The 15,742-nt window shown below is 41.6% G+C and overlaps 1 protein-coding gene across 3 annotated transcripts in view; it reads right to left on the bottom strand.

Annotated features, from left to right (window-relative positions):
- The window catches only part of ngef (neuronal guanine nucleotide exchange factor), a 63,482-nt gene that overhangs the window by 25,935 nt on the left and 21,805 nt on the right, over positions 1-15,742 (bottom strand). The window contains exons 10-15 of one of the 3 annotated variants that reach the window (XM_055514223.1): positions 13,344-13,433; positions 12,978-13,141; positions 12,484-12,642; positions 11,502-11,581; positions 11,322-11,426; positions 11,095-11,234 (exon numbers count right to left, since the gene is read on the bottom strand). In XM_055514223.1, the coding sequence (XP_055370198.1) occupies positions 11,095-11,234; positions 11,322-11,426; positions 11,502-11,581; positions 12,484-12,642; positions 12,978-13,141; positions 13,344-13,433 (738 nt within the window). Of the gene's footprint in view, positions 1-9,158; positions 11,235-11,321; positions 11,427-11,501; positions 11,582-12,483; positions 12,643-12,977; positions 13,142-13,343; positions 13,434-15,742 lie in introns of those variants that run through there. The other 2 variants (XM_029171956.3, XM_041073412.2) reach the window with 2 other exon arrangements.

Below are 15,742 nucleotides of genomic sequence, written 5' to 3' on the forward strand. Positions count from 1 at the left end.
TGATTTCTATAAAGGTTTTCCATTCTCTCCTGACATAACTGAAGAAAGTCTTGATCATTGAGTAACGATGTATTAAACCTCCAATTCCTGGTTGATGGTGTGGCTGTCTTAATCAACGAAATGGACATTGGTGCATGATCGCTGATTGTGATAAAGTGAATATTGGTGTCAGAGACATCTTGTAAGACTGAGTTATTTACTAAAATATAATCTATACGGGAGTGAGAGTGGTGAACTGGTGAGAAAAAGGTATATTCCCTGGATGTAGGATGAAGAGAACGCCATGTGTCACAGAGACCAAAGTCATCCATGTACTGTTTTAAGGTCTGTACTGATTGCCAGTTCCTGTTGCTCACAGCTTTGCTTAGCCTGTCCAACTCTGGGTTAAATACTAAATTAAAGTCCCCTCCTACTATAAGTTTGGAACCAGAGTGAGCAGACAGTGATGTGAAGAAGCTGTGAAAGAAAGAGGGGTCGTCAACATTAGGGCCATACACATTAGCTATGCAATATTCAATGTTTCCTATCAAGATATTAATGATTATATATCTCCCTTCTGGATCTACAATGGTATCGTTATGAGTAAAATTAATCTTTTTATTTTTCAAGATGGCGACCCCTCTTTGTTTAGAATTGTAACTGGTTAAGTAAGCATGTGGGAACTCTGCTGATGCCAGAGTGTAATTTATAATTTTGGGAATATGAGTTTCCTGTAGTAAAACAATGTCTGCTTGTAGGGTTTTCAAATGGTTAAATATTTTAAATCGTTTCTCCTTCTTATTGATTCCACGTACATTCCAAGTGACAATCTTCAGTGGTGTCATAACTTACCTGACTGCTGTGGATCACTAGTCTTATGTGTATGTAGTGTGACAGACTTTAGGTGTGTGGCTAACCTTTAAGTACCTGTGTATTCTGAGTTGTGTGTTATCTATGTATGTGCACGTGTTTCCCCTGTGCAGTAGATGTTTGTGTGTGGCTGCTGGAGGGCTACATAGCTGGCTGACTAGGTGGAAGAAGAATAGAGAAAAGGATGTACACAGTGTGGAGTGAAAGTAGGTGAAGGAAAAAGGGTAAAGGGAAGGGAAATTAAAGTGAAAGGAAAGTGAGTGATTACGTATGGTGAGCGCTTTGCAAAGTGAGTGAGTGAGTGACATTAGAATGACAATAAACATTTACATGAAACATCTGCGAGAGAACGAGTTTGAATACTGGATGAAAAGTTATAACACATAGTTGCATTGCATCTATTATTTTTTTAACAAACCTTATACATTAAACCATTGTTTTTACATACCACCTGCTAGTACAGCCACGGAGTTGCTTCCCGGTCCCGGTAGAGCTCTCCGTTGACGTACAGTTTGTCGACGCTGATGACAGCCCTGCAGCCTTCTGCCATGAACCTCTTACGGATGGGGAACAGTCGGCGGCGGCGGTCGAGGATCTCCTTGGGGAACTGGTCGTTAACGCTGTAGTCGGTTCCCTTCAGCTGTCTGCCCCGGCTCTTAACCAGTCCCTTCTGCTTAAAGTCATGAAACTTGGCAACGATGGGTCGGGGGCGCTGGCCATCCGGTCGTCTTCCTCCGAGTCTATGCGAACGGTGAAACGCCATCTTGTCCACTGAGTCCGCTGGAATCTTCATCTGTTGTTTAAGGAAGTTTTTAATCGTGGTTTCTGTGTTTTCCTCCGCCTGTTCTGGAATCCCCGAGAACACCAGGTTGTCCCTCATGCTGCGGACCTGCAGATCGATGATACCTTCTTTTATTTTTTTATTTTCGGCCGCTAGCTGAGCCACATCCTCCGTCAGGGCCTGCACCGTTCCTTTCAGGGCCTCGTTCTCGGTGGCGAGAGAAATCACCTGCTGATGGTTGAATTCCAGGGAGTCGCGGAGGGCCATAAACTCTTTGTGGAGAAGTTCCACTAGTGCCAGACGCGCGTCGAAGCTTGATATTTTTTTCTCTATTGACTCCAGGATGTCCGTGATGTTTTTATCCGCCGAGCTAGCTCCAGGTGACTCAGGTGAGTCAGACGGACGGGAACACTTGTTTGGAGCCGTCTCCTTTTTCCCCATTACCAGACGCTCGAAGCACTCGTCGATGTACTCGAAACTTTCTTCGGTGTTATCCAGAATGGTAGGGTGGTTGATTATTTTCCGTAAGATAAGGTAGTTATTTATTTATTTAAATTGGCGGATAGTTTGTCGCGCTGTTGTTTACTACCGGTGTCGCGCCGCCTTGTTGAATTTCTCGTGCTGTTCTCGCAGAGTCTCGCATTCTCTCACAGCATCGCGTCCTCGCAACACCCTATTCAATCACAACAGCTCGACGAGTTTCAGTACCCCTACTTCCCAAAGTAAAAGAACTGAAGAGGATGGAAATGTGCGGTGTCATCAGAGATAACAGAACTCCCAGACTGGTGTTCCCCTACGGTTCCTGTTCCAAGGAAAAATGGTAAAGTGAGAATCTGTGTAGGACTTAATCGTCTCAATGAAGCCGTAGAGAGGGAAAAATAATGCTCCCCACACTGGACGATATGCTTCCAAGGCTTTCTGGTTCCAGCATGTTTTCCTTACTAAATGTGGCATCAGGATTTTGGCAAATTCCTCTAGACAAAGACAGTGCCAAATTAACCACATTTATGACACCATTTGGAAGATACTACTTCAATCGCCTTCCGTTTGGGATCTCCAGTGCCCCAGAGATCTTCCAGAGAGAGATGAATAACCTTCTCAAAGACCATGAAGGAGTAGCAGCTTTTATGGATGACATAATCATCTACAGGAAAACTCCTGCTGAACACGACCAACACCTGAAGAAAGTACAGCTTACTTTGGAGAAAGCTGGGCTGAAACTGAACAACGAAAAGTGCAAACTGAGACAGAGACAGATCAGGTTTCTAGGTCACATGGTAGACGAGCAAAGTATTAGACCAGACAGCGAGAAAATAGATGCCAAACTCGCCATCAAGCCACCGGAAAACACCACAGAGCTCAAACGTGTGCTAGGTATGGTGCATTACTTGGGACGCTACTTACCTAACTTAGCAGATGTAACTCACCCACTTAACGACCTACTCAAAGCTGACAAAGCGTGGACATGGGGTCCAGCACAAGAAAAAGCATTCACCAGAGTTAAACAAATGCTGACAGAAGCGCCAGTGCTATCCTTATATGACGTCACAAAGAAGACGACTGTAAGTGCCGATGCAAGCAGCTACGGACTGGGAGGAGTTCTCTTACAGGACCACGACGGACAGCTACGCCCGGTTGCTTACTGTTCCTGTACGTTGTCCGATGCCGAAAACAGATATGCCCAGATAGAGAAGGAGTGCCTGGCTGTAGTTTGGGCATGTGAGAAGTTCTCTAAATACCTGTACGGCCTGGACCAGTTCACAATCCACACAAACAACTGGTACAACTCTTCAACGTCAAAGACATTGATGCAGTGCCACTACGTTGCCAACGACTACTACTCAGAATGATGAAATTCAACACGAAAGCCAAGTATGTTCCTGGAAAGCTAGTACAGATACTCTCTCAAGACATCCTAACGGAGTTCTACATGCAAATTCTATCGAACTGTCAGATGACATAATAGCCTTGGAGGAAACAACACAGGAGGCGTGGCCAATCTCTAGGTCACGGCTGGATGAAGTGATGCAAAGAACAAAGGATGACCCTGAACTCCAGCTCGTGATGCACTTTGTGAGGAATGGCTGGCCAAGATATGCTACACAAGTGCCAACAAACATTAAACCCTACTATGCAGTAAGAGAGACACTTTCAGTACATGACAATATGATTCTTTATGCTGATAGGATAACTATTCCTACCCGACTGAGAAAAGAGACATTAGGCAGACTTCACGATGGTCACATGGGTATAGTGAAGTGCTGCACGCGTGCTAAAATGAGTGTTTGGTGGCTAGGAATGAGCAAAGACCTGCAAACCTGGATTGAAAACTGCAAACATTGTCACACAACAAAGCTATCGCAGCAGATGGAGCCACTTACTACAACTCCTCTACCAGATCGACCCTGGCAGAGAGTGGCGGCAGACATCTGTGAAGTCAACAAAAAACACTATCTTATTGTGGTAGACTACTTCTCCAGGTACATTGAAATAGCTTACTTGTCAAGCACAACTGGAGCAGCGGTGAGAGCTCATCTCAGCCCCCTTCTTTGCAAGATGGGGATGCCCAACCACTTTAGTCACCGACAATGGACCACAATTTTCAGGGCATGAGTTCCAACAGTTTGGTAAAACTTATGACTTTGAACATGTCACAACAAGCCCAAATTTTCCCCAAGCCAATGGTGAAGCTGAGAGGGCTGTGAGGACTGCAAAACACATCTTGAAACAAAATGATCCAATGATGGCTCTTCTGAGCTCCAGAGCTGCGCCCATTCAGGCCACAGGATTTAGTCCAACACAGTTGATGCTAGGTCGCCAGATGTGCACCCCAATTCCGATGCTGGAAAGGAATCTTACACCTCAGTGGCCAGATATCACCCTTGTGAAAGCAGCTGACTCAAGAGCAAAAGCAAGCTACCAACGCTACTTTGACAGGCGTCACTCTAGCTGGAAACTACCACCACTGACGAGAGGTGACTTGGTTTCAGTCAAACTTGACAACCAGAAAGAATGGACTACAACTGCTACCGTTCTAAGCCAGTGTTCTACACCGAGATCCTTCCTCGTCAGCACCAGCAGTGGAGTGCTTCAAAGGAAAAGGCATCACCTGCGTCCGATACGCCCAACTCCTCCTCAGCTGGAGCTTGAGGGGGAGAGGACATTGATGGGACAGATACTGTACCTGACAGAACTGACAAAAACTCACTACACACACATTCACCTACAGACTCACAAGGCAGCGAAACCGCTGCAGGAAACAAGCCTGCTGCAGTGATGGCAGAGTTGTGAAAACACCATCTCATCTGAAAGACTTTGTCACATAACTAGTTCCGACAGATAGTCGTAGATTTCCAGTCAGACAGATTAACCGTCTATACAGGCAACTGGTAGTTTACCTGGAGGTTTGTTTATTGTTTTATGGTTGTTTGGTTGATGTCATTACTGAAAAGAAAATACAACAATTGTTCGAGTTAAAACGTTAAGAGGAAGAAAACTTTCTTTGCAAATGCACATAGTGTGTTACTCAAAGGAGGGGAGGTTTAACGTAAGCAGTTCATTTAAGGAGGTACTACTTAATGCAGCGGATTAACCAAGTGTCATTGATATGTGTATATCGGCAGTGCACGGAGGCACGCGGATGTGTGCGAATGAGAAGCTACAGTACCTGTGTTAGCGCATCAACAATAAAGCTCATTGTTGCGATAAGCCAGGCGTGGTTATTACAACATTACACGGTTGAAATTGATAATTTAATTGTTCTTCCCCAAAACCCTCTGTTATCTGACCATTTCTTATTAACTTTTGAATTTAGCATAATTGACCTTACAATAGCTGGAAAGAAATGTTACTATAGCAGATGTTTATGTGACAACGCTGTTGCCAGATTTAAGCAGATGATTCCATCATCTTTTGCCTCAATGTGTTGTAGATACACAGAGAACAGTCACCTTAATCCTTATGAACAGGTTGACTGTCTTGTAGATGATGCTGCAGCTTCTCTACGTACAATGTTAGACACAGTGGCTCCTCTGAAGAAGAAGGCAGTGAATCAGAGGAGGTTAGCTCCGTGGTATAACTCAGAGATCCGCAGCCTAAAGCACAGGACCAGACAACTAGAAAGACAGTGGCGTTCCAACAAAATAAATGTAAACTGCACTGCATGGAAGGAGAGTCTAATAGAATATAAAAAAGCACTTTGTGCTGCTAGAAAAACATATTATTCCTCCCTAAATGAGGAAAACAAAAACAACCCCAGGTTTCTTTTCAGCACTGTAGCCAGGCTGACTAAGAGTCATAGCTGTGTTGAGTCTACTATCCCCTTAAATCTCAGCAGCAATGACTTTATGAACTACTTTACTAATAAAATTATCACCATTAGAAAAGACACTCAGCAGCAACTTCTTCCAAATGACAGAAAGCACTGTCTAGATCCATCAACTTTAAATTTACCAAATCCTCTGTCTTACCTAGACAGCTTCTTCCCCATAACTCATATGGAGTCAACCTTAATAATCAACTCTTTTAGATCCAATCCTAACCAGATTACTGAAAGAAGTTCTACCTTTAATCAGCTCATCCATATTAAATCAAATCAACCAATCTTTACATTTAGGCTATGTCCCACAGGCTTTTAAGGTGGCTGTGGTCAAACCTTTAGTAAAAAAAACTAACCTGTACCCTGGAGAACTAGCCAACTGTAGGCCCATTTCAGATTTACCCTTTATTTCTAAGATTCTTGAAAGAATTGTGGCTAAACAATTATCTGACCACCTGAGTGGGAATAATCTGTAAAAAAAACTGAAATTCTTATTGTTGGGCCTAAAAATCTGAGAGAGACACTATAATGCAGAGAAACTGATTCATGCATTTGTTACCTCTAGGCTGGACTACTGTAACTGCTTACTCATAGGATGTCCTAACAGCTCCTTAAAAAGTCTACAGCTAATTCAAAATGCTGTAAAATGTAGGATAGAATTTAAAATTCTCCTACTCACCTACAAAGTACTCAATGATAAAGCTCCTTCTTATCTTAAAGACCTCATAGTTCCTTATGCCCCCAGCAGAACACTTCGTTCTCAGAGCGCTGGGCTACTTGTGGTTTCTAGAGTCTTTAAAAGTAGAACAGGAGGCAGAGCTTTTAGCTACATGTACCAAGCTCCTGTCCTCTGGAACCAGCTCCCTCTTCAGGTTTGAGAAGCTGACACACTCTCCACCTTTTAGTAAGGTATATGATATATCAAGTGCTAATATACAGTATAACTAATAGAAATGTAGTTATTGTTTTTTTCAGTACTATGTGTGTATCTCAAGTTGTTGCAGGTATCTAGCCTAGAGGTCTTGTTAGCTGGTGCTGGGGACTTCTAGGGTGAAGAGTCCAAGTCATCCCATCTTTCCTGGTCTGGATCAGGGCAGTGTTTCCTGAGGGACAAGCCACCTATGAAATAACTAAATTTTTTGTGTTGTTTTTGTGGAAATACCTCAATAAAAGTTGAAATAATATAAAAAATTTGTGCGTTTTCCCTCATAAAAAATAGTTCAGTGAAACAGCAATAGTCAAAGCCAACTTTATTGTCAACCAATGCACCAGCACTATAATACTGGATAAGTTATCTTCACAGCTCAATGTGCAGACCACAAAATGAATAGGTAGGATTCATAGTTATGTTGAAACGATGGGGAGATGTGAGGATCTTTTTTGTCTTCATCACGTGTTGGAAGACATCGGAAGCAGTGCAGCTGCTGTACAGATGGAGGACACAGCTGTTTTCTTTGACACTACTCTAGAAGGTATAGAGAATAGAATAGTAGATTAATGAAATGACCAGTATCTCACTATGTATCTCACAACCTTCACATATCTAAACAAGAAATAGAGGTAGTTAGATCAGTTTAATGGTGTTTGGAGCAAACACGTTTTCAACTTATTTCATAGTGCTGGTTTGTTAAATCTGGCATGACATTAATACTGAATACTGAATGTCATGTGTAGGGCTAGCATTAGCCACTAGCGCGATGGTAGCGCAGCATTAGCGGCTAACATGACACTAGCAGCTATAATGTGAGCTGAGTGAATGACCTCAGTACCATATATCACACGATTCGAACCGGACAAATGCTGGAGAGGCTTGGACTTATCCAAATTGCGTGGCAGCACCTTGCAACACTGTCTCTCTCTGTCGCTGTAGCTGCTAGCATCAACTGTTCTAGCAATTAGCATTCCTTCCTTCCTCTAGATTATAACCAAAGAAACTTCTGGAGTACATACATCAAATAAGTATCAAGCATGTACTTACGTTTGGGGAAGCAGCAAGTGGATCACGTCTTGTAGGAACGGAGCGCTTCTTCAACCTCAAGCCCAGTAATAAATTTACCCTCGTTTTCAAAGCAGACGGAGGTGAAATTGTGTCCACACACAAAGAAACATTTAGTCAGCACCGGTCCATTTACAAGTAAATAACATAAAGTTCTCCTTCGTTACTCCGCTGGTAAAATGAAAAGGCTGCGATGCTGGTTGGAACCACCAACAACAGAGCACTTCCTGAACCCTAACGGCCTCATGTCAGTTCGTGTCACAGTGAGTGACTTCTTCTTTTGTCTTTTAAATGGCGGGTGGCAACCAACTGAAAGGTGCATTAGCGCCACCTATTATGCTAGACTGCACAGTGAGTGACTGAAACGCAATGTTGCAGGTACATTTAGGGGTCCAAGTTAGTCTGGGCGGGGCCGAAGCTGGTTCTGTGAGTGGTCAATAGAATGCAGACGTAGACAGTCCAGGAAATTTGAACCGATGGTTCTTGAAACGGATTGAATAAACTCGCAAAATGTGAAAATGTGAGTACTTCTAACACACCAGGAGTGTCCTAACATATACCAGGGAGTCATATAAATGTACCTGAATGTCTAAAAAGTTAATTTTGCATGCGCAGGGACCTTTAAGCTGCAAGGCATAGACATAGACTGCTGGGGGACTTAATTCATACACTGAGCTCCTCTGTTTCCTTCTACCTCCTCTGTCTCTTTCTCTCTCTCTCTCTCTCTCTCTCCTCTCTCTCTCTCCCCCATTCTGTCCTCACCTACAGGTATCATTGGACTCAAAGTTTGGTGTCTGTGATGGGCAGCTGCGGATCCAACCATCCTGCCTGCATCCAGTCCCTGGTCCAACCATCCTGCCTGTGCTCTGTTGTTGCTTGTTGTTGCTTGTTGCTGTTGCTGTGCTTTTCTCTCTCTCTATCCTCTCACCCCAACCGGTTGAGGCAGATGGCCGCCCACATCCAGTCTGGTTCTGCTGCAGGTTTCTTCCTCGTTAGAGAGGGAGTTTTTCCTCTCCACAGTTGCTGTCAAATTAAATGCTTGCTGTATGTTGGATTTGTTGGGTTTAGTTGTGTAAGGTCTTAAATCTTACTTTGTAAAGTGCCTTGAGATAACTTTGTTGTGATTTGGCACTATATAAATAAAATTGAATTGAACTAACTACTGGTTACATTATCTATTAAAATATGAAAAACAACAGATTAAAATCAATGAGTCAGTCACAAATGTGTTTTTTTATGAACAATAATTTACATTATACAAAATGAAATAATTATCAAGTAATTATTATTTTGAACACCAAATGTTTACATTACTGCAAACAGACTGTACTCAAAGACACAAAGGCTTTACAATCATGCTGGTCCACAGTTGTTCATAGTATAAATATTGTATGAATCTTACATCATATTGGGGTTATTTGGTATTAAATAGCTAGAATTAAAGAAAATTGTGTGAGCGCATGGTTGTGTATGTGCCTTTATGAATTAAGTGAAGTGATATTCCACACAAAATCTATATTATGAGTATTAAAAAAAATTGAGATTTTAGAAAATGGCAGTTAGACTTCACATACAGTAGGATGTTGAAATCTGTCCTCGGGAATTGGAGTTAAACAATGAGAGAACGCTAGCAGGATCTAAAGTATGTCTTTTCAGTGACGGTGGACATTTTGTTTGCTTAATTGTATCATAGTGAATAGTTCACTTCAAACAAAGAGAGGTGAGGAGTCTTGCACAACTATTAAAACGTAAGTCCCCTCATTTTCTAGCTGATTTTCATTCACTCTGTTCACTGTATGGACCAACAGCATGTAAACCAGGGGTGTCAGACTGCGGTCCTCGAGGGTCCTGCTGGTTTTCCACCTCTCCCTACTGATCACCTTGAACAGCTGTGTCAGTTGGCTGCTGATTGACTTAACACACCTGATCAAGATAATTAGCGGGCTCTGGGAAACGGAGAGTTGGAAAACCAGCAAGGGACTGATTTGAGTTTGACATCCCTGATGTAAACACTGGGCCAGTGTGACTTATAAAACGGGTACTTGTGTAAAACCAGTCATTTTATGCCACCAGGTTTGCGGCATGTTTTACATTGAAGTTATACTCAAATACTACATTTTGGGTGGAATATATCTTTAAATCATCTGCATTCTTTTCTGTATTTGTGTGATCTGAAACCTTAGTGCACTGCTGATTTTGCAACCAAAAAAATTAAAGAACCTCTTCGTCTATTATAAACCTGACAACACAAAACATACCAAAGACAGAAATCCATGCATGGAAGCTGAAATGTCCAGAAGTCCACTACGAGCAGTGACAGAAAATGAGCTAATAAGTTTTTATCCAGTGTCCAGCTGTTCAGAAAAATTGCAATGTTTCGAAACTTGTCTGTTTTCTGTATTTTGCCATAGTGCACAGCCTTACTTTTGCCTGTTTGCTTGTGATTCTAAAAGAAGAAAAGTTTCCCTTTTAAATCTATCCGAAACCACTGCAGATGGTTCTGCTGAAGCTTTGAGAGTCCCTGTGGTTTTTGTACAGGTTTTGCCCAGGCATTGTGACATTTGTTATGGCATAGATAGCCACCAGGACCTAGAATTAATTTAAAGACAGTCTATCCTTTAAGATGTGGTGCACTGAGGTCTCAGTATCACCTTGTTTTTATCACACACTTACATGGGAAGCAATTCATTCAAAGTTTGGATTGCACTTAACTGGTCTATGCAGATGAGGGATATTTAAAGTACCTTTATATGAATGTACAGGGTTATTGCAATGCAAATAAGAGCCACTGTCGTGTGCAGTGTTACAAAACACCATCACTACACGTTGATATGTAACATGCATCATTGCTCATACAGATTTACTGAGTCAAGCAGATTAATTATTTGTCCTACAGCTGTGGCTTTCTTGAACCCTATACTGCAGAATGAATATTAAAAGAACAAGATGTAAATGTGTGTATAATAATATTGTCAGATTCTTCTTACTTACTCTCATTTGGTCCTGAATAGGGACGATCATCACTGTAATTGATCAAGTAATTTAGCTGCTCTCTCCTATTTGATCAATCCAAGAATTTGACAAGCTGTGAACCTTTGGGTTGCGTCTCCCTGCCCTTAAGCCCACCCTAGTTCCACTTTGGGAGCCTACCCCCCCTTCCTGTGCCTGCTGGATCCTAAAGGCCTCTCTGAGGTTCTGAGCTCGGACCTCCCTGCTCTGGATCTCTTCTACTACTCGACTGGGGAACCAGCCCCTTTCGCCGTCATGGAGCCTCTCACCCATCATCCAGCCTGGCATTCAGAGCACATGACCAAATCAGATCAATGACACACAGATAGAAATATATAAACATCAAAGGGTATGGTAAGTCTACGAACCATCGTCTGTTCTCTCGAGAAGGTTTAGAACATCGGCCATCTCAATGGAGAGTTCGTCCGGCTCCTGACATGAGTATGACTGAATACACTGCACCTGTGGGGAGTCTGAAAAAGATCACAGTTTGGGTCACTAGGTGTCCATAGTTGTGTCAGTCAGTTCCGTCTTGCGTCCTGTCTCACCTGTTTGATGGGTGCTTGTAGACATAAAGCGTGTGCGGCGGTTAGGAGTAAGCGCACACATCCATCGTAGCTTATCACTCCTGTCCACAGGATGAGTAACAAGACAAAGGTTTTGTTTTTAATTGCCACATCACTTACACAGTTTTTATTTTTAGCCTTAACCAACTGCTGAAAATGTTTTGTGTTATGTGTTATTTTCTCCTCTTTCATAGATCTCTTTTGTTCTATTGAATAAATTAACCCCTACACTACCACTCAAAGGTTTTGATACACCTACTCATAGTAGTTTTCTATATCTTCAGGACCCCCATTTTCACAAATCAAAACCTGACAAAGCTCCTAAAGTGAAACGCTTTCAGGAGACAACATCATAAAGCTCGATGAGGAGACAAACAATGACACAATGAGGAGTGTGTTAAACTGGAATCAAAGCACACATTTTCGACAATAATAAACATGATTTGAGTTATTTCACATTTTTTTCTCATTACATAATTCATACAGTTTGTGTTTATTGCTAGTTTTGATGCCTTCAGTAAGAATCTGCATTGTAAATACTAAACAAAGAAAGACTGGAGTCTAAACCTTTGACTGGTAGAGTACAGGTACTTATCTTCACCACTTATCATTGAGCCAAGTTTCAATATTCATAGACATATATTTGATCACTGGTGCGTGACAAAGGTAGATTTCACTGTAAACTTTAAGTTTTATTCATGTTTAGTCAAACACTGTGTAGGTCCCACTAGTTAGTGCAATACCACCTCACACATTGACAATGCCTGTCAATTTATAGTCTTAAACATTTACTGTAGGTGTAGGTTTCGATTGTTGCCTTCTCCACCAAATGATTTACATGCATGTAAATTATTTAGTAATAAGAAGTAAAGAATCCTCAGAGTCATGTTGTAAAATTTATATACTGCACACTATAGATAGATATATATATAACATCATTATGAGTCACTTGAGGTCCACTCACATGCTGGAGGTCTTCAGCATGTAGTTGACAAGGCGCTCTTCTTGGTTCTCCAGCAGCTTGAGATTAAAGACATTAGCCAACATCTGGCCCTGGTCTTCAAGGTCTTCAGTTCTCAACATGGCCCGTGTGCACGAGTCCAGGACCTGAAACTTGTCTCCACTGACAACAAGTTGACTGAATTAACATTGACTGGTTTGCTTTTAATCATAACGCCATGCTCAGATGCCAGATTATTTCAATACTGTAAATCCTCTCTGTAAATCTAAAATGGCCTCAGAGTTGATTAAACTACATCATCTTTCGATGGGTTGTGCTACTGTATTCAGATATTTTAGGCCAGTAAAGCAAACAAATTACATCCCAATACTGAATCAGCACTTTACTGAAACATATTTAGACAATGGATTAACAGGGAAGACAAGGCTGTGATTATTAAGCTTCACTTCTGGGTAGGTGTAATTCACCTAAGTAAGTGAACTTCACCAAATGCCTACCTAGAGCTGGGCTTGGTGACCAGTAGTAGATTATTGAAAAGGAACAGGTAGACTGGTTGATAGAGTTTACGACTCCGCATGGTCCTCGTGCTCTTAGGTCCGGCCATTAGTTGCACTTCACCCTTCTTTAGCAGCCAGCGTGAGTGGGAAATGATGGGCACCGACTACAGGGATCGACAAGGGTCACAATGTAGGTCAGCTTTTCTCTAGCTATACCAGTTGTACAGAACTCCTGGATTTTGTCACACTGGAACTCAGGTGTGAATATGCAAGTTTACTTCTGCTATCACAGCATTGGTGCATGTAGAGAACCTGGCTTAAAGCACGTCAGAGAGCTCTATAACCTGTTTGGATGGGTCAGCCTACCTTGGATTTAAACTCCAGTGTTTTCTCAATGCTGATTAGCTCCTCAGTGCGACTCATTTTCCTCACTCCCTCGTTACACTCCTTCACAATCTGAGGAAGATACAAATATTTAGAAGTTGATTCATTTCTTTAAATCTTCAACATATCACAATGCATTTTTTTTGCTAGTAAGCTGGGTCCTCATTCCTGGAAACTCAGTTCCTACAGATCACTGAATGTGTATGAAGCTGCCACTAAATCAGTTGTCTTATTAAGGTTTTTTTGTGCTAATGAATGACTGTACACCTCCACAGTGACAGTTGTCCTTTTATTTTATCCCTTTTATTACGACGGTGGATTAAATTTTGTCCGAGGATTCACTGAATATAATATGTTATATGCACACAACCTTGTTAAGTTCTGTTAAATAAGCCATGACCTGGGCACAGAGTTAGACTTAGGGTCACAGTTAACCCCATCTGACCTCCACGTTAGTTCAGTGATAAAGTAAAACTGAAAACGTAAAAGGGACCCATCATTGTTGGAAGTAAACATTAGTGGCAATATAATATTTCAAAATTCATAATTGTTAACTGTAAACATGAAAGGTCAACATAATTAAAGTGATTAAGTAGTGTAAACTTTTTTTTTAAATAAAAAGCTCTACTAACTTATACATTTTACTTTCTCTATTTTTTTCTTTTTGAGTGAATTTAATTAATAATATTTGATGACTTTGAACTTTTTATTTAATTTAGTAAGCAACACTAAGTTTTTGTGGCGATCACATGTACGGTATGTGCCTCCATTGGGACAGGATTTAAAGCTTTGTGATTGCCTGCTTCAAAACTGTAAGAAAAACAGTAATGCTATTAATGCTTCATTCTCACTGACTGCTAGCTGACTGTAGTTCTCTGCAACACTGAAAAATCAACGTCTTACTATTTCTGAGTAGACTAGAATGCTGCAAATTTCAGTTCTTAGTTTGTGATGTTACACAGCTGTTTGCTATATGCATAGTATATTTTTTTGACATAGTTGCAGTATGTCTCATTGCGAGTTCCATTACATTGGGGGCCTCTATTTCCATTAGATTTTAGCGGCCTGGGGGTTCCGGGTTGTCGAGGTGTGGCCATCTGACCATCTCTCAGATGGTAGCAAAAGACAATTTTTTAATGGTTTTGGGGGTCAGTTCTAAACTGAATTCGTAATTATTGATAACATTTTGTGTTGACTCGAAGCGTAAATATTTAAGTGGAGTAGTCTAGCAGAAAAATTCATAAGATTTTGAGTTAAATGAACATTGCATTTAGTGTATTGATCTCTAACAATAAGCAGCACGTAATCCACAGTTTTAACTTTAAATTTATGAAAAAAGTTTTGAGGCAAACAGTTGCCTTAATTTATTTTGGTTCAGGGTTCACCGTGTTCTAAAGCAAGTGTCTGTGAAGGCATGGGGGCTCATGGATAAGTCCACCTTTATCTTGGACCAACAACCACTACCATGCTATTACTCGTTGAAAAATTTTTGTAGGTCAATGCAGTACACGATTTAAAGCAGGGTTGTCAATGTATGGCCTGCAGACTGAATCTGGCCTGCAAACAGGTTTAAGCCGGCCTGCGAGATGATTTTATAAAGTATAAAAATGAGCTGCAATTTTACCATAAAAGAAACTGCTGTTCTAATTGCGTCCACTGGGTGGCGCAGTAGCAATTATGTTAAGCAAGCAAACTGTTTATAACGGGACAGAGCATGTAAGTCAAGAAAGTGCAGTCAGTGCACTTTGTTTTGCCCACAATACTTATTACGGCTTCCACTTTTAACGTTATGTGCCTTGGCTTTTTTGCCCCAATATGTCTCAAGGAAAAGTGGACGCACAGTGTTCCAAGAAAAATGGTCCTCATCCTGTTTATTCACGGTGGTGAATGGGAAGGTTCACAGCCTGTTGCAGTGCTGAAAGAACAGCACCTTCGCCGCCACTACGAGTCTTCATGCCGACAAACACTGTGACAACCAGGGCCGACCGTGGCAATAGGCAGTATGGGCAAACGCTAAGGACGCCAGAAATTGAGGAATACGAAACCCGAACTTCCGCCAGTGTTGTCAGATATATGATAATTATCATTATTATACGAAGGTTTTGGTCTGTGTACGATCTACGATACCGTAGAGCCAATATATGATAGTTTTGACACTGCCGCTTGTAACGCCAAACAACTGTTTTCTCTCATACCTGGTTGGCTCTTCCTCTCTGTCAATCACACCAGCAGCTGCTGATTGGTTCAATGAGCTGCTCGCGTTTGTTTGCACAGTGGCACCGTTCATCCAGCATCGCGGCAAAAGCGAAAATAAGCAAACGCAGAACCGAAGCAAACTAGTAAAAGAAAAGAGTCCGGTAAGAAAACAAGCGTCTGTATCG

Source organism: Betta splendens, chromosome 13 (genome assembly GCF_900634795.4).
Source record: "Betta splendens chromosome 13, fBetSpl5.4, whole genome shotgun sequence".
NCBI classification, from domain to species: Eukaryota; Metazoa; Chordata; class Actinopteri; order Anabantiformes; family Osphronemidae; genus Betta; species Betta splendens.